This window comes from Paramormyrops kingsleyae, chromosome 24 (assembly GCF_048594095.1).
Source record: "Paramormyrops kingsleyae isolate MSU_618 chromosome 24, PKINGS_0.4, whole genome shotgun sequence".
In the NCBI taxonomy this organism is placed as follows: domain Eukaryota; kingdom Metazoa; phylum Chordata; class Actinopteri; order Osteoglossiformes; family Mormyridae; genus Paramormyrops; species Paramormyrops kingsleyae.
In genome coordinates this window covers 15493572-15516045 of record NC_132820.1, presented here as the reverse complement: position 1 = coordinate 15516045, position 22474 = coordinate 15493572, and the positions used below count along the sequence as shown (strand labels likewise).

The window sequence follows — 22474 nt, the reverse complement described above, 5'->3', positions numbered from 1 at the left end:
TCTCCTTTCAATAACTGTTTGAGAAAATGTTTAGGGTAAAATCTGTGTGGACTGACGGTGCCCGTGTGTGTTCGTGCGCAGTGGGCTTTTATGGACACATAAAACAAAAACGGACACCAAATAAAAGAAAATAATCCACGAACTGAAATAAAAATGACATCTATGTTCATTTTAAAACTGTCGGACTTTAATCATCTAAACGCAGCGCCACACCGCCATCATCTAACCTTGTTCATCCACAATATCTCCTCTTTTAATTAAAAGATGCTGTGGTTGCCGAGCTGTCCCTTTCTTGACTTCAGTGTTTATTTCATGATTTACCAAAACAGGCGCATGTGGCGTGCTCCGCTAACCAAATTTGATATGCAGAAGTATATGCCAAATTTATAGATTACTAACTTTTGGCAGTCACAATATTCATTTCCTTAATATTTTAGGCATACTACTAATTTGATTATCGAATTGTGGGCGAAAATAATGTCCATACATACAGTATAGCAGGGCTCTTCAAATCTGGACCTCGATTCCAAATCCAGGCCTTGTTTTCAGTTCTCCCAGGTATTTATTTCAATAATGACTGATTCTGATTGGTTAGAGGCTTCATACCTGGTCCGCAGGTAAAAGAAGGCTGGAAAACCAGCAGGACTCGGACCCCGAGGACCGTGATTTGAACAATAGGACCGTATAGCGTCCATTATCTGAAGCCCTGCAATAAGTTCGTCGTCAAAATAAAATCAACTTAAATGGTCTACTTTATTTTCTGGAGAAAAATTATTTATTTTAGATTAATTGACCAATCAGAAAAATAGTCATTAGTAGCAGCCCTAAAAACAGTAACAGAATCTGCTAATTCGTAAAACATGGTAAACTGCTACATAAATATTTGAGTTTTGGACCAGATATGGACAGACTGTGTTAGTCCATCCATCTTCAGGCCACTTATTTCAAAACGAGCTATGGTGGGGCTGGACCCCATCCTGGGCAGCACAGGGAACATACCCAGGTGGTGATACCAGTCCATCCTATAGGGCACGCACGCACGCACACACACACACACGCACACCCTATGAGCAACTGAAAAATACTAGTTGCAAATACTAGTTTACGTGTGCAACATAGGTAGAACATGCAATCTCACTACATGTCAAGTATGAGACAATGACCCTGGTAGTGGAAGGCAACTGAACCACTCAGCAAGTCTCTGCATTGTCTCATACTTGACATGTAGTGAGTTTTCCAGCCTTCCTTTACCTGTGAGCCAGCTGTGAAGCCTCTGACCAGTCAGAATATACATATATGCGCGCACACACACACACACACACAAATAAAATATGCATGATTTCCTTGAACTCCTACTGCACTCCTACCAAACTATGTTACGCCACACTCATCAGTCTGCATTCTGGAGCTACAGCAGCACCTGGTCTGCTACATCTGTGTGCAAGACCTTTTCTAAGGTGCCACACAGCAGGATGAAAACAAAAGCTAGAACATCAAAAGACAAGCAGACACTGATACTTTTAAGATTTATTATTAAAATACTGCTTTTCACACACAAAAATGCAAAACTGGAGACAAAGAGGAAAGACATTATACAAATATGTTGCATAAGGTAGCATAAAGTGTGGGGATCTGTGTTTAATGGCAATCTGTCTAGGGGCAACGTTCAGTCTCGACTCGATGTCCAGAAAACAGGACTACACGTACAGATTGGATGAGGTTGATGGCTGTCCTAGGCCGTCGAGGACTCTTCAGCTGCTCCGCCACCTTGATGGCACCGTTACACCTCCTGTGAGCTTCCAGCACAACCACACACCCACCCGCCCGCGGGCTCCAGCATCGGCACCTAGGCGTCCAGCAGTCAGGATGGAATCCTGCTAATTTAGTTCCTAGATGAGGTGGTGGAGAGCACCTTCCGTGTGAGAACTGGTCCAGAAAAAAGAGCTTTAAGTGAGGAGGGAAAACAACTCGGGGAAGCCTTAGAGAAGCAGTCTCAATAATATCCCTCTTACATATAAAATCTCAAAGGAAATTCTCAAAAATATACAAAAAGACAATATCCAGTGACGAAAGCCTGTTCTGCTAGTTTAAAAAGGAAGTTTTCAAATCGGTTTTGGCAGGAAGGAATTATGGGCCCGTGGAAGGAGACATTATCAGTGCTAACACGATCCGACAAAGACCGGTGACAGATCGTATGCCTCAAACACTCACGCATACAAGGACTCATACACACTGGCACTTTTAAATTCATACCCACACACACAGAAGTCCACCTGCTGGCTAAAGGGAGAAGGAGTCAAGGCAGGAATCCCGGCTGGGTGGGACGAGGAGGGGGCCAGACAGCAAGGTTCACTCTTTTACCCCTCAGTCCTACTGCTGTCTTCCCCCAGGAAGAAGTTTCTTAGACCCTTCCTTTACAATATGGTGGCAAGTTGCCAGATTCCACTCATGTATCCGACAGTCACAGACATCAATTTTAGTGCAGTAACCAGAAAGAATAAAAACAAGCAAGAAAACTGAACCATCTGGCTTTGCTCCCTGAATCTAAAAAAAAAAAAAAAAAAAAAAAAAAAAAAAAAAAACACTGCAGCTCCACCAGTCTGTTATCAGATGATCAGGGTCAGACTGTTACCTCCTGCTGCCAGAAGGGGGCAGCTGTTCCTGTCTCATCTCATAAGGCTGTAGTGCAATGCGGTCCGATTTCCTGGGGAACCTCATCCTTAAGTACTGTCCCACAGCCTTGATGATGGATGCCAGACCGAGGCTACAGCTGCCCGCTGGCGGCGCTGATCAGCTCCTGGAAAGTGCTGTCAAAGCAGCGCTTCAGGTCAGAGTAGGTCACCACTAAGATGCTCTTCTCATCCCGTGACACCAGGCTGATCTTCTCCGGGACACCAGCATCTAGCTGCAGCGTACACACACGGGCACAGAAATAGAGTGGTTGCGGCATGGCCGACAGCAAGGGAGAGACTACGAACTAAAAGAGGAGTGGCAGAAAATGCACAGGGCTGGTAGCTGATTTCACCCAATGGGAGATTTCACCTTGTTCAGACAGGAAACTATGTGGCTCAGGTCAATCCAAGGAGTTCCTGCTTCTGCCACCTGGTGGAACAGGTGATCCCGAAAGAGTTTCAACAGGTAGCGATCTCCAGTCTCGGACCAGGTGGGGTCTTTCTGAAACCTGCGTACCAGTGAGACCCAGTATTCCAGTGCCACTGCTAAATCCCAGTACTTAACACCTTTGAATTATTGCATCCTAAGAATGTCATTATCATTGCTGTAATTATTCATATTCATTGTTGTGATGAAAACACACTGTGATAGTTAAGAATGAGCTCACAGCTCAGACCTAAACCCAATTTGCCCAAAGGAAATTACATGACCTTCATTTCTCCCTTGTCCTTATCTATACAGACATTTCACTGAAATAATTCAATATTTACCAGCTGGTACATTCTTTGACTTAATCAAATCTAGATCCTCCACCACTTTCTGACCTGCTCTTGTACCAGAGGATCCCTGAAAACATGAAATCTCTTATAGAACTTACACTCCTCAGCTACATACACTCCAGCTACATTCCCAGCATCTAATAACTGTACTTCATGCTTTTGGCTGTACACTCACCCCATACAATTTCCCTACAATTATTACTAGAGTATCCAGATCATCCCACAAAGTAAATCATAACCCAGCAGTTCTTCACTCTCTCTACACAAGGCAAATCGATTAAGATCAGCTCAGACCCACATACTTACTCTGGTCTCTCAGTGATGGTGCCCAATTTGGCCAGCAAACGAAAAAGACGACCATTCTGCACCTCCTACAAACACACAAAGAGATGCACAGAGATGCAAAACGCTGTCCGTGAATATTACACCGACGCATAAACAGGATTTTACAGAATATCAAGAATCGGTGGGAGGCGCATGTATACCTTGGCCAGGTCCTCCTCGATGACATCACTCCTCATCTGGGAGGCATCCAGCTGGGTATAGAAGCGGGCGCCGATCATCGGCATGATGTCATTTACGCTGCGCAGTCGAGACTGATCGGTCAGCAGGTACCTAAGCAGCAGAGAGAGAGACACACTTACATCAGTCAGCTTTGACATGCGAGAACCTGGGTTGTGCAGTTACACAACAGCCTGTCTGTGGCATTACACAGAATCAGTCTGAAGAACACAGACTTACAGGATGAGATTCTTGAGGTCAGATGAGTAGTTGATGGACACCAGCTCCATGGCCTTCTGGAGATTCTCTCTCTGAATTCCAGCCAGAGAGTTACAGGCCAGTGCAAGCACCACTTTGCCTAATAAGATGAGGTCTGCTTGCTGCAAAAGAAGAGAGAGTGTCGATCGTGCAGAAACTATTTCCTGTGTGACAAACACATTTCACAGACATACCTGGTATTGTGGCATCAGAGCTAGCGGGTTTGTCTGGTTGCTGTCAAACGTTAAGACGTCAAACACTCCAACACAATTCACCCGCAACCTGTAAGCATAAACCAGCATAAATGGCACCAAACTAAACCTGACCCAGAGAGCATGGTTACATCTAATCAGGGAAGCCAAACTTGTTTCATTCCTATCGATAATCCTGATAATCTTTATGTTCTGCTGAAATGGGCAGCGAAGAGCAGGTGTGTATACCTGGTCTTCCCAGTGATGAGGATCTTGCTGGGGTCCATGACCCTGCAGGCCAGACCAGCAGTGTGGATGGTGCGCAGGGCTGAGCTCAGCTGCACGATGTAAGCCCAGATGAGAGACTCGGGGAGCAGGCCGGCGTGCTGCCGGGGCGGGGGGGGCTCGTGCTGGCCTGCTGGGGACACGGACACAACCACACAAAGTTTCTCTCTTACACAGCTAAACCACCACAGACACCGACGCTGCTACATATGCCCACTTATGGGAACTACCATTCTGTCCTAAAGTACCATAACGAGCAAACAGTGTCGCAACTTATAGAAGCGGTGACAGTGGCTGTGCGTGCATTATCACCAAGACACTGAGCACGGACACAGCGTACCCCATTTTCTCTTGGTGAAATAAGAGTCGGCGACGGAGTCATTAAAGTGTCGGCTGAACATGGTCTCAGCTCCTGCATGGAAATCATAGGCAAACACCAAGGCTGAGAAAGACAGTGAGAGAAGGAGAGAAGAGAGAGAGGCACAGAGGCAGAGACATAGAGAGAAACCCAATTAGAAGATTCCAAGACAGCAGTATTACAAAACAAAAATCAGCTTCCAGACAGTTTATTAATATATGTGCACAAGCCGCACACTCACAGTGATCTCCAAAGGCCTTGGTGGTGAAGACCTCTCTGAGAGTGACGAAGTTTGAGTGCTGGATCTTCTTCCACATGTCAACCAGCGTCATACACTTGGTGTTTGGCAACCTGAAACCTGAACGCATACAACGAGCTTAAACACAAATTAGACAGATGACAGATTACACTATGTGACTAGATTGGCATAAGACAAACAGGTCTGAAGATGCTCACTAACATTACGCTGGTGGACTGCTCAGGCAAACATGTAGAGACACGTGTAAATGAGTCCGGTTATTAGGAGGAGTCTTCGTGTGCCTCTCACCGTGTATCCTCCTAAGGCAGTAGGGCAGGTCGTCTTTGCTGTTCACAGCTTTGTAACAGGAAGTGATGTAACTGAAGTTGCTTGTTTTGTGGAGTCGATTGGGTGGGGGCAACGGCTCCAGGGGAAAAAGGCTATGATAGCTGTCTACTTCTGCGGGTACACCTGCAAAACAGACACTTATTGCACCGTCTACATAAGCGTGCCTTGTCCGTGTAAATGAATACAACCTTTATAAGCTTCGACGTACACACCAGACTACAGCAATCACTGCATGCTTCTGTCCGACTATTAACCCCAGAGAACTTATATTAAAGATACCTGGATTCTCCGATTGGTCGATCTGTGCCATTGTGATTAAATGCCTGTTTATCAGCTCCTGAGCAATAAACACACACAGTGAATAAGTCAATCGTGAGCATGAATCAGTCGCCACAAACATGAAGATGACTAAGATAAGGTAACCTTGATTGACTGATTGATTGATAGACAGACAGACCAACAGATTTAAGAACTCAAAGCAACTGTGATCTTAGCAAGCAAGGTAAGTAAGGTAGTAAGATGGCAGTGACATGACGGTACCTGACGCAGTTCATCCGTCATGAAGAAAGATGGAGCATTGGCCTTGGGTTGCATGTAGGCCACATGAGGGGCGGTGGGGGGGTAGATGTGGAACGTGGGGAACACCTGCAGGGCAACAAATTAATAAACATAATTTTTAAAAGACCAGTAATGCTGCCACAGTCATGGAGACAAGTTTACATTGAAATTAAATTAATGCTGCAAAAAGTTCCTGCGTGGTGGCACCAAACAGCCAAGGTAGCCGGTGTGAGATGCAACTGAGCCTGAGCCTGCATAGTGTCCAAAGTCATGTTAAAGACTTCAGGCAAAGCTAAAAACCACATGCAGTCCATCAGTCAAGTGTGAAACCAACCAACCTGCATCTCAGGAACAAAACCTTATGAGCCCGAAACAGAAAGACAGACTCTAGGGTGAATGCTAACGTGCAGCTTAGTAAGCATCTTGTTTACACAGAACTGTATGGCATATGCATATCATTTCATATCTGTGTGCAATTTGATATTAGACTGATCAATTAAAATTTCTCTACGGTCTGCTTTGTAAATTACAGAGACATCATTAGTATCGTGTGACCGATCGAGCAACACTCAGACACATACTGTACTATTCCTGACAGAAATTGTGCACATTCTCTAAGATGCAGTTCTATGGCTCATACAGGCATCTAGTTTTGTCTGCCAAATCTGTTTACACACACCAAAAAAAACAGTAACCGCAAACAGAAGGAGTGCCTTGGATTACTTCCTCTCCACCATTTGTGCCTTTGTCCCAACATGCAATGCACCACATGTAACACACTCCCTATTTAGCAGCGCAACACGGAAGAGTTGGTCCGAAAATTTTTTTCCATTTAGGTTTTCACTTTACAGGACTATACTATAATTAGTTTGGATGTACTGTTCAGTAATGTGCAAAAAAATCAAGATCGTGGATTGTGATCCAGTCAAAAAAAATCACGATAATATTTCTGCCATCATGTTAATCAGATGACTCAAATCCGAACACTCCTGAGTGCTCTGGTAAGGGCTTCTAGTGATGCTGGAATCAATAGGACCATACAAACCCATGATGCAAAGGCACCTATGCAGTGTCAGATATCGTACAGTTCTGAATAATTTGTTACTAAAGCACAGTCCACTCAGAAAGAACGACTGCTCACACGACCAAAAACAGAACCAAAACGGAGAATTACTACTAGAACTGGAACAGCAACCGGGAGCACTAGTTCCACTCCCAAGAAAGAGAACGAAAGAAGACAAATTAAAAAAAATAATAACAAAGATGTATAAAACATACCATCCCAGCTATGGGCACAGGAGTGTTATCGGTGTAAAAGTAGGTGGTTCCACCCACTGTTTCTTTCTGGATGACATGTCCCGCACCCCCAGGCTCACCCATCTGGGTGTAACCAGCAGGGACAGGGTTTGGGTTGGGGGTGTGACTTCGTCGCCGCAGGGCAGGGGAGGTGTGAGGTGTGATTTTGGGTGAGTGGAGTGGTGAAGACCCAGCTGAGAGTGACAGGCCAGCTGGAGTAAAGCAGACAAATCCACTACCATTAGGGATTAACGACATAGCAATGTTATTCCAGCGATATTATTGACACATTTCGCAGTAATCAGAAAGTTCGGTACGCAAGAAGAGATGGCAAAGCTCACCAGAGGTGATACCCGTCGCAGCCGCTGAGCTTGGTGAGAAGAGCGTAGCGGAGAAGGCCGGCATGCTGGACTGAGATGCGGCAGGCATGCAAAGTCCGGCCGCGCCCTTCGGAACGAACTCACTGGCTGCTGGGTTTGGACCCTGGAGAAAGCATCCCACGGTCACCTCCTCCTGCTCCTCTACCCTCCCCGTTTCTCCCATCACACCTCCATTTCAAGCACACTTATCTTTAAATTTGGCTGCTTGCAAATTTTTGTAAACTTTCCTTCATAAATAATGATTTAAAGTGTAAAGCGTAAGGCATGTTTTTCCCCAAAAGGCGTTTTTACCCCTTCCTGAAAATTATTCTCACCACAAGCTCAACAAAACTAACTGTGCAGATGTTACTGGTAAATATTTAAGGCACTTAAAAGCAATTTTAAGCAAAGCATTATTACAGGCTGTGAATGTAAACATGGGTCAGCACTAATCGACGCATTTAGCTGGTGATTTAAGAGAAAAGCAGTTTGTTATTGTGGCATCAGTAACAGCAGCCAGGGTTCATTATGACAGACTCACCTTTCTCTTCTGGGACAAGCTTAACACAGAGAAGTCATTGAAGAGAGTTGATGCAGGGGAATTTACAGGATCTAAATGAAAAAGACTTTGGCTCAAGTTCTGGCTCACTGTGATAAACATTCTTAAATGTCTTGAAGTTTGTGTTTTTCTGCAGAAATCAGATTCTACTCAGATTTTTTTCTACTTTTTGAAGTCCTAAAAATATACAGGTAATATATACAGATACTCCATGCAATCAGGTCAGGGATGCAGTGGATACTTTTACCACCATACTGCGATTTTTATTCAGCACAAATCTCACTACATGTTTTTTAACATTTGAAAATGTTAAAAAAGTCGTCTTTTCTCATGAATAAGTATTACATTCCGCATTTAACTTTATACTTCACATACTGCATCAGTCATTCACGTGAGACCTTACCATGTGCACTGTAGCTCTTGTCGTTAAGTAGACCAGGCATGTTGCTGCTGTTGGTCACTCTCTGCATAATAAGAGTGACACACTGACAATGAAAATACTGACCAGCTAACCCTGAAACACAAACCACCACAGAAACACAACACACCATATATCAAAACTGAAACGTTTAACAAATCCTACAATTTTGATAGATGTATAAAAACCACAACCACAAAATAAATCACTATCATAATTTTAACAGCCAGACAATATTGTCTACTGTGATGGCCTTTTCCCCCCATCTATAAACCAGCTACTTCATTATTACACAATACAGACAAAAACAAAACATCAGGAAACAAAGAGATAAGTTTTAGCGATATACAGTTATGCGACTTCTTCTCTGCAAGGTCCCAGGTTAGTGATGGAGCTGCATACCAGCCCCATTGCATCATACCTGCATCATGGAGAATTTTGACTCGGCAGGGCTGCCGAACCCATTGACCCCAATGAAGCTGCTACTGAAGTAGGAGTTAGTCAGGCTGGATTCGCTCAGGCCACCTTCCATCCCTGGGACTACAACACAAAAAGATGAACTCAAGATGAACTCTAAAATGACCCTGAGTAATCATAAGCAGTCATTACAGTTATCCTGGTTTAACAATCACTGCTGGGAGAAATCTGCAAAATGCACAAATGCAGCAGAGTCATCAATTACATTTTTTGACTCTTTGTCTGTGCAATGGTGCAGTGATCCTTGCATGCTGGCATTCACGGTACAGCAATCGGGGTGTGAATTTGATGTGCATGTTGTCCCGCACTGCAAACTGTGCAACTATTGGTTCTGGAACATTATGCAACAGGTTATTCAGGAAACAGGTGTTTTCAAATTTCATCTTATCCTTTATACAACGAGTTCAATTCCCGTGGCTGGCAGAGCGATGCCACTCTTGGGCCCTTGAGCAAGGCCCTTAACCCCAGTTGCCCCAGGGACACTGCATGTTGGCTGACCCTTCACTTTGACCACCAAATATATTCTTGTCTACCTGTCTGTATGTCTCGTGGTGAGCCAGATGGAACAAGCAAAAATACTACTCTATTCTTTAGTGGATAAGATTTCAGAACTGTACTTTTACCTACTCTGTCCATGGTACTGATATATACACACATGTATATATATATATTGTGTGTGTGTGTGTGTGTGTGTGTACACATACATACACATTGGTAAGACAGACATTTAAAACCCACAAGAAAAATACATCAGCTTATGAATTTTATCGCTTAAAAACGACACACGCAAAAATAGCAATAATGTTAACAAAAATTATTAGGTTTTAAAAGAGAGGTTAAAATTGAGATTTTTATTAAAATCCCAATACTTCTAAAATGTAAATAATAATACAGTAATTCTTCTTGTTAATTTAATGTTCTTCTGTTAGGTACGCTACGTAATTTGATTGTTGGGTAGCAACGAATACCAGGGCAAAATAACTTGCTATTAAATTTACTAAAATTAATTCAAATGCGTCTTCATTCATGGCACATCTAATACAATATAACAGAATGATGGCAAAGGGTAATTTACAGGACCTAAATGTTACCCTGTTAATTTACATCGCGCTAAATACTAACGGGCTATCAAGTAAAATCAAAGTTTCATACTACAATTAAGTCTGATTATGTATAAGAATATTGTACACGAACAAAGAAAATACTATCTGGTGACATTATAATGCATAGACAGTTATGAAATTAAACTGCAATAGCGGTCAAATATTAGGCCTTACTAAAGCCTCGGCGTCGATTTTCACACCATGCGGAATCGAATGCAAGGAAGCCGTCTAAATTATTGGGGAAAACAAGGTGCCGCGTGGGCCTGTGTCCCGCCAACAATGTTGGAGAAAATCAGGCTTACTGGTGAACAGCTGGCTCTCCAGAACCGGGTCTGCAGGTCCTACCGACTCGGTCTTTTTCGGGATATTTGCTCCTGCGCCGAGCACGGAGGCCCCCACGGTTCCTCCTAAGGGAAACGCTGCTGTAGTCCCGACAGCGCCGCTCAGGGACAGGGGGGGCGGGTTTCCCGCACTACCGTGCGCGGACAGGCCGGCGACGGACGGATCTTCGTGCAGGAACTGGCACTCGTCTCCATAAAAGCAGGTCTTGTCTTTCGCGTAATAGCGGCAAAACTTAAGCCTGGCGCCGGGTATACCGACCCCGCCGAGACCAGCAGCCGGAGCGGGGAGCCCGCTGTTCATGGCCGCCGGAGTACGCTCAGTCAAACAGACGGCCGGCGCGCTTTCTGACCGTCACAGCGTTTCCATCAGCAAAGTGCATCTTCATCCGCTGTGTAAGAAGCGCAGCTGAAGCATAGAAGCCCGTCCACAAACACAACACACAACGCGCCCACGGTGCAGAGCGCCGTGCAGCTCCTCCCGCGGCTGCGCGCCCCCCTTCCTAAGCTCAGATCAGCTTCCCTCCCACTCGGGCACGAACCTTTCATGCCCCAGGTCGTTCAGATGCCATTAAACGACAAACTTTACACTTTATATTGTTTGAGAGAAGTAGCACAGCTGTAAACAAGATATCGGTTATGAATTTACAAGAGCTAAAAATGAAAATAACTTAATGACTGTTAATGATCTGTTTATCCACTGATTGTTTCTGTAAATGAACAGTCAGCCTGGTTTACAGTAAAGTAAAATACGAATAACTCCTGAGAGGCACAACATTATTTACAAACCTTCCTTGGGTCACTATCAAAGTGAATTTGTGTACTAAAATAACTAATGTACAATCAATCGTACGTTATTCTTTCAGTATTAAAGTATTAAATTGCTTAAGACAGAAAACACTTTCATAACATTTAAGCAGTACGTGTTAATTTAGCATTCGCTTTGCAATAGACAAGGAGACCCCCACATGCACAATAATGATCTATCCTGTAAAGCATTAGGCCTATATTGCATTTATAGTATTAAATTAGTATGTAGGCTATTGTTTACATCGTACTTTTAACGTAGGCCTATGTGGAAAATGGTTTCACTTACTGTGGTAATTTTGCCGAAATATAACAGCAGGTGGCGCACGAACTTCATTATTCAGTGTAAATACGACATGGTTTGTGAAAAGTATTGTAGTAGCAGTTCTTCGACTACTTGCCAAGTGATGCAAGTTCTGAATTTAATTTTAACTACTTTTAATGTGAAACACGTGTTTTAACGTAATGATTTAATGAAATAATTCGGGTGTGTTATTAAATACATATATTAAATATAAGTGACTTGTCTTAGTTTTTGATTCTTTGAATAGATTTAAATAGTAAGGTGAGTTTCTAATAAGTTTTAGTCATTAAATGTTTTCAGTAATATTATATAAAATATGTGCGTTTGTCGTTAACATGAAAGGCAAATGAACTCGAGTTTTCCACGTTTTTTTTTTTAGCATGGAAGCCAGTCGTGACCGATATGGGTTATTCTTTGACACTCATTAGAGTGCCGTTATGGCTTTTAGACACAAGGGGCGCTATAAAGTCCTTGGTATGAGATTGTATTTGCGGTCCCCAGTGAATAGGTAAATCGACAGTACATTATTTTCGAAGCATACTCTATTATATTTATAGTCATATATTCAAGTGTATATATAATCCGATATTGCACGTGTTCTTCAACAGATTACATGCTGGGAACTTGTGGTTTATGGAGTTATCAGCGAAAGCGGTATTCTGCACCAAATGAAAGGTAACCTATTAGTACTATTGATATACTCAGCAGCTGTAGTCTTTACGACATTTCAAGTGTTAATTGTGATTCATGTTCCAGGATTTTACTACGACGTTTCTGTCACTGACCAGAGCGTGCGACACTAGAATTGGTAAATAACTATTTGGCAATGATGTGCTAACCATGGACCGGCTCCGTGCCTCTTCTCATTTCCAGATCACTTTCTTGTTATGACATCTCCTTAAAAGACTGCCAGAAAGGGTCCCTCACCTCTCCGCTAAATTCAAATTAATGAATGCGACCCCCCCACCCCACCCCCTTCTCCACAGTGAAAGGAGGCCAACAATTTAGCAATTTCTGCAGCTTGTGTCATGCTTCATGACTAATTCCCATATTTAAATGTGAACGGGCAAAGCCGGCCTATTTGACTGCAGCCAAGCGCGCTTTATCAGGTCAGAAAGACTTCAATAGCGGCAAGGGTAGGAGGTGGTTGGAATTGTTTAACTGTGCAAAATTCAATCAAAAAGAGAAATTTAAAGACTGCTAAAGTTTGGCGTAAACTGAAAAATACATCCAGACGGAAACGCGAGTCTAACTTTTCTTTTCGGTCGGTGGTATTCTTATTGCTTCTTTATATCACTTACAAAGGTTAACACTTGAAAGCGCAGTTTCAGTCAGCGCAGTTCATTATTTATCGACCCTTGACATTGCAGGTGCAAACTGAAATAAAAGGATTGTTTTCTCTTTCATTGTTTCATTGCTTAATTACATTATTTACTAATAAAGAAGGAATGACGATTTCATAAAGATGGCAGCTACAACTGATATGTTTAATTTTGGCAAGTTATTAAAGCCAAATTATTTTGGAAATCCATAGAGCGCTTGATACATATATAAAGATGAGATATTTGCATACTAAAATAAGTGTACATAATGCACTCCCTGCACAGTAAGTGATTTGAAAGACATGACCTTTTCTCATACCATAGTTAAATTCAGCTGAAATGAGTTGACGCGATGTGACGGTTTGACGGCTGAGGAGGGTTGTGATTACAAGGTCATGATCGATGATTGCGCTGTCGGGACGAATTTCCTGACTGGATGCCCCGCCACAATCGGGGCTATTAGGCATATGCCCCCGGTTAGTTTGCTTTCTACCCCGACCGAGCTATACGGACGTTCTATAACCAGTTGTTTTCCAGTTGGCCCAAACTGTATTTGAGCATCATAAACAGACAAACGAGTTATCAAATTGTTTATATGTTACTGGAAATTACTAATGACACTGTACTTCTTGATTTTATGGACAAAAAAAATTGTTTCAAGTAAAAAAAAATCACGCCCAACACTATTTACCAACTTATTTATACTACATTTGAACGAAACAATCTTCAAACGAATGCTCGTTTTATGTAAGGGAAGAAATAATTTTGTTTTGTCCATTTCAATTTTTAAACAGTAAGAAAACGAAATCACATGCAACAAGTTGTTTATGTTTAAAAAAGAATAACAACAAAAGAACCAAATAAATTTAAGTATTCTATTTTACTATTTGCACTATATTGTATTATATTATATTGTATTATATTACATTATATTATATTATTAATGAATAATAGTAAATAAGTTTGCTGGAAGAAACGCTGGGGGCAAGGTACTGCTATCACCTTATACTTTAATGAACTCTCAGGATTTACGTCTAAGCAACATTCTAATTAAACGCAATTCTTAGCATTTTATAAACAGATCAATTTAAACTCTGTATTTTAGAGTTCTCTTTGTGAAATATTAGTTTAAAACTCGTCTTAAGTGTGCTGTGGGGCCGCAAGCCACGCGAGTCCTGAGGAGTTCTCATTGAGAAGCCACGTGTCCGTTTCCAAAGCCTCTCCAACTTAAACCACCTCCATTGTACCGCGAGCCCACATCGGCAGCGTCCTTCCACATAAAGGGATTTGCAATTTCAAGATATTCCAGCTTAAATGTTTTTGACAGTTCCCTCGCTTTTACTCGGGCTTGGTTATTTTAGCTGTGCCAAATGGGTCACCTTGGGTAGCTGTCTGCGCGCAAAGGGCTTTTGCGCGCATTCAGGCTGAATTTTTTCCAACTTTCCTTGACGGGGAAACCAGCTGCTGGTCGTGAAAAGACGGCTTATTAATTGTCCTTTGTCATGCAGAATTGCTTGATTTCTAAAGAAACGTACAAAGGCTCTTTTTCAGGATTCAAGTATTTTGTTTCGTGCGCATTTTCAACCCGTGGAATCAGCTGCAGCGCCGCACCGTCTACCAGACCCAGGTACTGACGGCCGGCTGCTTTTGTCCGCTTTTAATGCTCTTGTAAATCGGGCAGACTGATTTGTTACAAGCTGCTCTTTTAATCTGATAGATAAGAGACATGTCTAAGAAAAGCCTTAAATGAAAAATTAGTTGGAATAAAGACAACGGCGAGTCTGCTAGATGGGCGCTTGTTGACTCAAGCAGGCCTCGAGCGCCGGGCTAGCCCCTTTATAGCCCGTCAAGGTCACATCAACAATTCGCTTTTCTTCTCTTAAAAGAACACTGTAGCCTTTTTGCTTCAATGAATTGATCGGCACAAAATTAAGAATAAATAAATTGAGCATTTTAAGCACCAGGCCTATAAGGTCCCCTAGAGCGCGAACCTAAAGCTGTTGAATGGATAAAGGATGCTTTACGGAGGAAGCACTGAGCAAAATGGGCTTCTGTGATGCAATTAACAAAATGGCCTGATCCCATATCTTAACAAATGCAAATAGTGCAGTTTTGTTAAAATGTTTAAGTGAATAATTAAATCAAAGTTTACAAGTGCAAGTTCTCAGCCCAAAGGCACAATAACAGTGATAATTTAGTAAATGTCCCGTCCTCCTAGGAGCCTTTGTCACGAAAGGTGGCTGATAATAAATTGCTTAATAAGTAAATGGCATTTAAATCTATTTCAAAAAATTAAATGGAGTTTTGAGAAGCTGCTTTGGGATAGGGCATAGCGTGTCACGCGTCACAGGAGAAAAAACGGGCTTGTTTACTGTAAACTCAGGCTGACCAGGATGCAGTTTTACAGCCCTAGATCTTAAAATGAATTAGTTTATTTAGCTTGATCCATAGAGAATATAGATAACTGATATATTCAAATATGAAATGTGATTTGATAAGTTTCAGGAAACGCATATGTAGAAACATAAACAAATGAATTTACTTTGGAAGTAATTCATGTTATTTTGGTTATGCAATTTCAATTAAATGTATTAATTTTGTTTTATCATATGATTATGGTACTTATGGCAAATTTATATTTCAGCCTGCAGTATGTCGAAGAGCCTAAAAAGATATATGTTTAACTGGAGCAAGAAATTCTGAGGAAATCATGTCGTGGGTAACAATCGCGAGTCGCAATTCACTTAAATTTAAGTGCACCGTGCACGAGTGAAGAGATAAACTGACTCACAACTTTTTCTTTCTAGCCTTGAAAAGGGGATCCGAAGACGGAGAATACTCTTATATACATAGAGTGCGAAGACGAGAGGATACATACAAAGATAGCCTTGATTAATAGGCGCTCCACTGGGAGAATCTCTGATAGGTCTCCAAGCGCGCCCGTAACCTGTCCCACAAGCCTTGAGATCTTTTAGTGTGACACGATAATGTGTCTAGATCGGAGAACCAAATCAATAACTAAAAATCTACTAGATGAAGTTGTTTGCGATTACAATTTTTCCTATATTGACCTTATCATAGACGTTCTGTATGAGTTTACCAGTCCTCCGTGCTTACAGGTGTCTACAGACCGCGAAGAGCAGACACGTCTTGCCCTTTCATGTGAATTAATAATTCTTTTTCAACGTACCTATTGTAATTCAGGGTGGATGTTCAGCTGCATAAATGAACTATCAGCACTTACCTACTACACCCAAGGCGCCAACCTTTCCATCAAATTAAGTACCTTGCTGGAGCGGAAAATACATTGATCTCTTATTTGACAAAAAAGGAAACAATAATAGGTTAAATTATAACAGTAGGGGCAAAAATACAGAACTGGAACGAAACTTTTTTCAAAGAAGATTCTCGTTTATTACATTATAAAACACTGTCGGCAACGAATTACACTTTATCAGATTATACAATTTCATGGAATGCGTCATTGGTACATTTAAGTGCACTATATTTATAAGCGTGTGTCCAATACAAATGTGCCGTCTTGCTTGTTTTTAAGCAGTGGTTTATGAGAATATATTTTCCCCACATTGGCAACTCATTTCAAGATGGAAAAAGTTGTGCCAAATTGGCTGTAAAATGTACTGTATAAAATAAAATGTGACTTAATGGTTAAAAGTATAATACGCAGCCCAGTTTGAACCAGTGACGTGTACAATACCATGTGCAAGCTAGACATGAAATTGGTGACAAAATTATATTTTCTATGGTACCCAAAACGGGAGTGAAATACGCACATGAGAGAATTTTCGCTAAATACGACTGTCTTCGCAAAAGTTAGCGGAGACAAACTGCACTTTGTTAATCAGACTGTCGTGAAATTAAATGGTGATATGTAGTTGTGGATTAAGAAGAATTCTATTCACTTATGAACTGTATCCAAATACATATCCTAGATAAACGAGGTCAACTTGATTAGTATATGTCTTACCAAGAGTATTTGAATCAAATACATATATTTATATATTTTGGATATATGTTTGATGTAATTTAGGTACATTATTGATGCTTTCCGAGTAGCTATTTTATGTCTGAATGTTAAACATTAATATATTAAATGTGTTTTGAACGAATTGGTTTGTGGCCTTATTTGTTATAAATAATTACTTAGTATAAGCAGTGATGCTAAGAAAACCCGTGCGCGCGCAAGGGCGCTTGTGTGCCTGAAATTGAAAAAAAACGGTTTTTAAAAATCGAGACAGTATTTCTAAGAAATATTCTTTATTATTGTTTTAAATAAATAAATATCTTCAATTACACTGACGATACAACAACAGAACTTCTTCATTCGAGTGATGTGTGAAACATTTGCTATCACGAACACATTCCATTGTTGATCTCGGCACCATCCATGTAGTGCCATAAAGCTAAACAATATTTACCATAAGATACAAAATACTTGACTATAATTTTCCAAAAAATAGTTAACACTAACAAATTGACTGTTTTTTGTTTGAGTTAATTAGTATTTTTGATGTGTAGCACACAAATATCGAACCGCTTTAGACGGTTATAGAGTGCATTGGATAGGCAACCCATCATTGAAATTTTTGACGTTTTCAGAAAAAGTACAAGCAGACAACATGTATAACAGAGCAATATAGTGATGTAAAACTTCCCTGCTTATATATCTTTTATATACATATAACAGAAGTCTGTACAGTTGAATTTTTTTTGGCTGCATTTAGAATTCCACAGGTGTAGCTCGGACTGAGTCTCTGGGATCACGGGGTGACGGTAAGTTCTGCGTCCTCTTTCACTGATGATGAAGGGGACATAGGCAAGTCGTCTTCCTCTTCTGAGCACCGTGCGGATGACAAGGAAGAACACTTACAACTATGCGATCCGGTTCGGTGCGAGCTGGTTTTGCCTTCTTTCTTGTGCTTGACTCTACGATTCTGGAACCAGATTTTCACCTGTTTCTCGGATAGGTTAAGATATGTTGCAATCTCTATGCGCCTTAGTCTGGAAAGATACATGTTTGAGGTGAACTCTCTCTCCAGCTCCAGAAGTTGCGTGCTGGTGAACGCTGTGCGCATGCGTTTGCTGCTTTGGAGTTGGTTACTGTTGCTCTCTGCAAAAAGTAAATAGAAAATATGCAAACAATTAAAAGATGACAGCGGCATATGTTCATTTCAAGAGACAAACTACTCACATTTAAAAATATATAGACCTGTATGTTTCTGAGCAACATGTGCGTTATAACACGTAGTCTAACAAATCAAAACTATCCAATACTGTAACACAATAATTCCGTGGAAAGTCACTCACCGATAGAGATGCAATGGAACTGGCGAGGATCTGGCACGGAGTATGCCGTTTGGTATATCCCTGGGCCATGGTTGAGGTTGACACCGGTAGAGGAGGTGTGTTGCCTGGCCAGCGCAGAATGACAATACTGCGAACCGAAGCTTGGGAACGAAGCCTTGAGGAGCGGAATGGCCGGAGGAGACGGATGTAGTTGCGAGGCTGTGACGCAAAGAGGACAGAAGCACAGCAAGCCAGACTTTCGAGAGTGGCACGAACCTGTGGACAGCCCGTGGAGAGGGTGCGAGGGGTGCACGGCGTAAGGAAATAAAGGTGGGTTATTTTCATTCCCTTTATCATTGGCTTCCCTCAAAATTAACGAATCCACAAGGAAGGATCTTGGCATCTTCACGAATTGTTTCCTTAAACTTCGCAAAGTTTTCTGTCGCGCGTGATCACTGTGACCTGTCGTCGGCGTGGCTGGACAGCGGAGTGGTGCTGAAAGGGGGATGTTGCAGTTTAAATACTGTGGACCCGGTTCGTCCATGTGACGGTTACGCGGCGAGCGCTCGAGACCCTTCAATAGGGTTTTTGTGGCCTTTCTCGCGGTATTCACACTGCACGCTTCCCTATTATTTCACTTGTTAACTAAATGAACTGCATAATGTAGTCTATTCTTGTCAACCCCACCCACGCCGAAAGATGCGGTATCTCCCCCTTCCATTTAAGCGTTGATTTCTTGTATATCATTACCAGTATTACTTTAAAATATGTTTTCGACATCATTGCTCTCCGGGGATTTTATTGATCGTTCAGGTAATGAACTGTGTTTAATTAGCAAATGGTAGGCTATTTGTTTCCCGCAAGTCATTTAAGCTTTTAATTACTCAAGCCGTTTTCCTCTTTCGATATATATTAAGTGTTACTACAGTAGAAATAAAAGAAAAAGCAGTTGTATTCCCATTAGTTTTATTTTTAATTAAAATGATTTTATTTTAAACAAACTTTGCGTTTTTAAAATAACTAGTGCTCGGTTTATATTCTACAATGCCTGTTTTCTGTATGAAATAATATGAAATAGAATGTATATTTGCACAGCTAGTGGACCTGTTTTATCTAGTTATACAGTCTCTGGAATTTAGAGTTAGAAGCGTTAACGTTCGTCTAATGGGAGTGACGTATTTACCCAGGATTTTTTTCTCATTATATATATATATATATATATATATATATATATATATATATATATATATATATATATATGTATATATATATATATATATGTATATATATATATATATATGTATATATATATATATATATATATATATATACACACCTTTGTTAAATAACCAGAACTTTTAATAAATGCATAAAGTAAAACGTCTACATAAACGCGTGAGTGCCAGTTCGTATTTAAAACGTGTGAAAGTATTTGACCGTTTTTAGGCCAATGTATCATTTCTAGTCACTGAAAGGACAAGTCACAGTCTCCAGGCAGTGCGGCTAAAAACCAGTGATTAATTCCTGCGCGCGGGCCCCCGCGGGGTCCGGGAAAGAATATATAAAAATAACCAGGTTTTCACTCGCAGGGCTTTATTGAATGTCATTGTAGAGAGTTTTCAATGCGAGAGAAAGAGGCTCGAATTAAAGTGTGTGACAGCGGCGGATAGGCGCACACAAAGGCGACTCTGTGACAGAGAGGGCGAATGCGTGGCGCTCGAACTCCCCCCCCCCCCGCTATGATTGTAGTAAGTAATAGGAAAACATTTTCTTTCACTTTAGGACCGCTAAACAAGACCTTCAAAGCGAGAGGACTATTAACGTGCGGATAAACATTGGAATGTGGGTTTGATGACCCTATCCTCTCTCATTTAACGGCCTTGATATAGGCCTAATATTTTTTTCCTTTTATTAGGATATCAATTTTTTACTTTTCACGTGATTGTGCTATTTAATTGTGCACAATTATATCTGCGTTATTCCGATTTAGCGAATCAGTTCATTGTGTTATTGATGATATATTATTATGATGCTCATTTACTATGACCAGTATCAGTAAATTATTAGAATAATGACTGACTAATAATTAGCTACATAAAGTATAATGCAACAAAAGTGGTTGAATACCAGTATTTGCATAATGGTGCATATACATATTTAGTAAGCATATATAATATTTATTTAAAAAATTATTGTACAGAAAATGTATATATATGTACATAAATGTTATAACATAACACACAACCCAATTTGGTAACGATGCAATTTATTAAAATGTTAAGAATGTTAATATCAAACGGTCTGTCCGTCTAATAAAGGGATTTTAAAGTAACATTCGCGTGTATTTTTTATTAATATGAAATGCGTTATATGGCTTTTATAAGTTTTGTACGTTTGTTACATTAGCCATTGAGTACACATGTCCATTTTTCTGTTTATATATAATTTTATTTTACGATATATAAACTGCATTTCTTGCGCAACCAGAGATTACAATAAATCTTATATCGCCTGATAAGTAAGATTAATTTTCTTTTCTTCAGAACCAGTGCTACCCGTCTAACGACAACTGGACTTGTTTGTTTTATTTTACAAAATGAAAGGAAACTCTCAACCGTACGGGAAATACCACTCGACTGGTTTAAATGGTGTAATTTGGTACCAACTTCGGTGCACCATAATAGCAGGTCTGCACTGGACAAATTATGAGCAATTAAACCCTTAAAGAGAAGCTACAGGTACAGAGCGCTTCATTATTTGCGTTGCCGCGTGCCAGGCCTCCTCCGCTCGTTCTAGCTCGCGCCCGCCCCATCACTTCTTCATTTTCATTTCATTAGGAACCAAAAGGACCTAATGATAGTCTTATAATCTAACGAAGAATTGATTTGACTCAATCTGTATGTATTTGCATGACACTAATTTAAACCACTCAATAGAAGAGTTTATGTATAATCCAGAAAGAAGTACTGAAGACAATAATTAAAGTGTTAGAATCCAATTTTTGTATCTCTCTCTCTCTCTCTCTCTCTCACTGTTGGATTTGCATACTTACAACTTAGACGCTGACATAGCGATATAATACCGCGTGAAACCTGTTTCTTCACGTGGTTCTTATTAAACACGAAGAATGCCTATAATGAATAAGCGAAATTGCGTTTAATTGTTTTTATTCACATCTCTTTAAACGCTCTTTCTGATATTTCGGCAGGTGCTGCGCACTCAGTGGGAATCTTCTCAGGGAAGCTCATCCTTATTTGTTATCCCGACTGGAGATCGACAAATGGTTTTGACCTCTCGCTATCGTGAGGTGGCCGACTAGAGGCGAAGGGGAAAAGCACAGGCAAAAAAAAAGGCTTCATTACTCTACCCGTTTAACTTCCTTAATTCAAGTAACATAAATTAGTGCTTCATGTATAAAATTTGTATGTGCAAGTTTAACCTGTCAATTAAATTATTCTGGAATACGTATTTTTGTAAGCAAAATCTCAGAAAGTGTTCTAGGGAAATAGAAAAATTACGAGTAATACCAGAAAATCGTTTTAGAAATAGAAATACAATATTATAAGTTAAATTATTTGTGTTTTTATATTTATGTTTTATATACATTTTGTATGTACACTCATGTATGTACACTACACACTAATTACACCTCTTTACCCCTGTCATGTAACTGTATTCTCCATATAATGTCTGTTTCATATACAGGAGGCAAATTTAAATTAGCTGTGCTATTGCAGTTCACATAGCTGTTTACAAAATATGTTTACTGTGACTTTACATAGTCTCCACTGTGCTGTTTGTGTACCACTTACAGTCTTCACTGTGCTGTTTGTGTACCTTTTACAGGGTCTCAACCGTGCTGCTTGTGCACCATTTACAGAGTCTCCGCTGTGCTGTTTGTGTACCATTTACAGAGTCTCCACTGTGCTCTTTGAGTACCATTTACGGAGTCTCCACTGTGCTCCTTGTGTACCATTTACAGAGTCTCCGCTGTG

The 22474-nt window shown here is 40.8% G+C and overlaps 3 protein-coding genes and 1 long non-coding RNA gene across 10 annotated transcripts in view; 2 read left to right on the top strand and 2 right to left on the bottom strand.

Annotated features, from left to right (window-relative positions):
- The window catches only part of LOC111857265 (MICOS complex subunit MIC26-like), a 152656-nt gene that overhangs the window by 58926 nt on the left and 71256 nt on the right, over positions 1 to 22474 (top strand). The gene's annotated exons all lie outside the window — the stretch shown is intronic.
- On the bottom strand, positions 1516 to 11292 carry LOC111857283 (poly(A) specific ribonuclease subunit PAN3). 7 transcript variants are annotated; one of them, XR_002841331.2, is made up of 19 exons: positions 10704 to 11287; positions 9243 to 9361; positions 8807 to 8867; positions 8386 to 8456; positions 7827 to 7968; positions 7468 to 7697; positions 6172 to 6276; positions 5911 to 5968; positions 5593 to 5754; positions 5287 to 5403; positions 5028 to 5129; positions 4652 to 4820; positions 4406 to 4493; positions 4194 to 4333; positions 3938 to 4067; positions 3759 to 3823; positions 3043 to 3181; positions 2633 to 2905; positions 1516 to 1926 (listed from the first exon to the last, which is right to left on the bottom strand). XR_002841331.2 is itself a non-coding variant. In XM_023837963.2 (18 exons), the coding sequence occupies exons 1-18, from the start codon at positions 11041 to 11043 to the stop codon at positions 2765 to 2767; spliced, it is 2376 nt and encodes a 791-aa protein (XP_023693731.1). In that variant the 5' UTR covers positions 11044 to 11288; the 3' UTR covers positions 1516 to 2764. The 7 variants fall into 7 exon arrangements, 6 of the variants coding, with proteins under 6 accessions (XP_023693731.1, XP_023693730.1, XP_023693736.1 ...); XM_023837963.2 differs by having other exon boundaries at positions 1516 to 2905; positions 4652 to 4817; positions 10704 to 11288; XM_023837962.2 differs by having other exon boundaries at positions 1516 to 2905.
- On the top strand, positions 14245 to 17091 carry LOC111857293 (uncharacterized). The gene is made up of 3 exons (XR_002841334.2): positions 14245 to 14799; positions 15817 to 15891; positions 15980 to 17091. It is a non-coding gene; the product is annotated as an uncharacterized lncRNA (long non-coding RNA).
- Positions 17829 to 18971, bottom strand: gsx1 (GS homeobox 1). The gene is made up of 2 exons (XM_023837970.2): positions 18501 to 18971; positions 17829 to 18303 (listed from the first exon to the last, which is right to left on the bottom strand). Exons 1-2 carry the CDS (start codon positions 18880 to 18882, stop codon positions 17954 to 17956), a joined length of 732 nt encoding a protein of 243 aa, XP_023693738.1. The 5' UTR covers positions 18883 to 18971; the 3' UTR covers positions 17829 to 17953.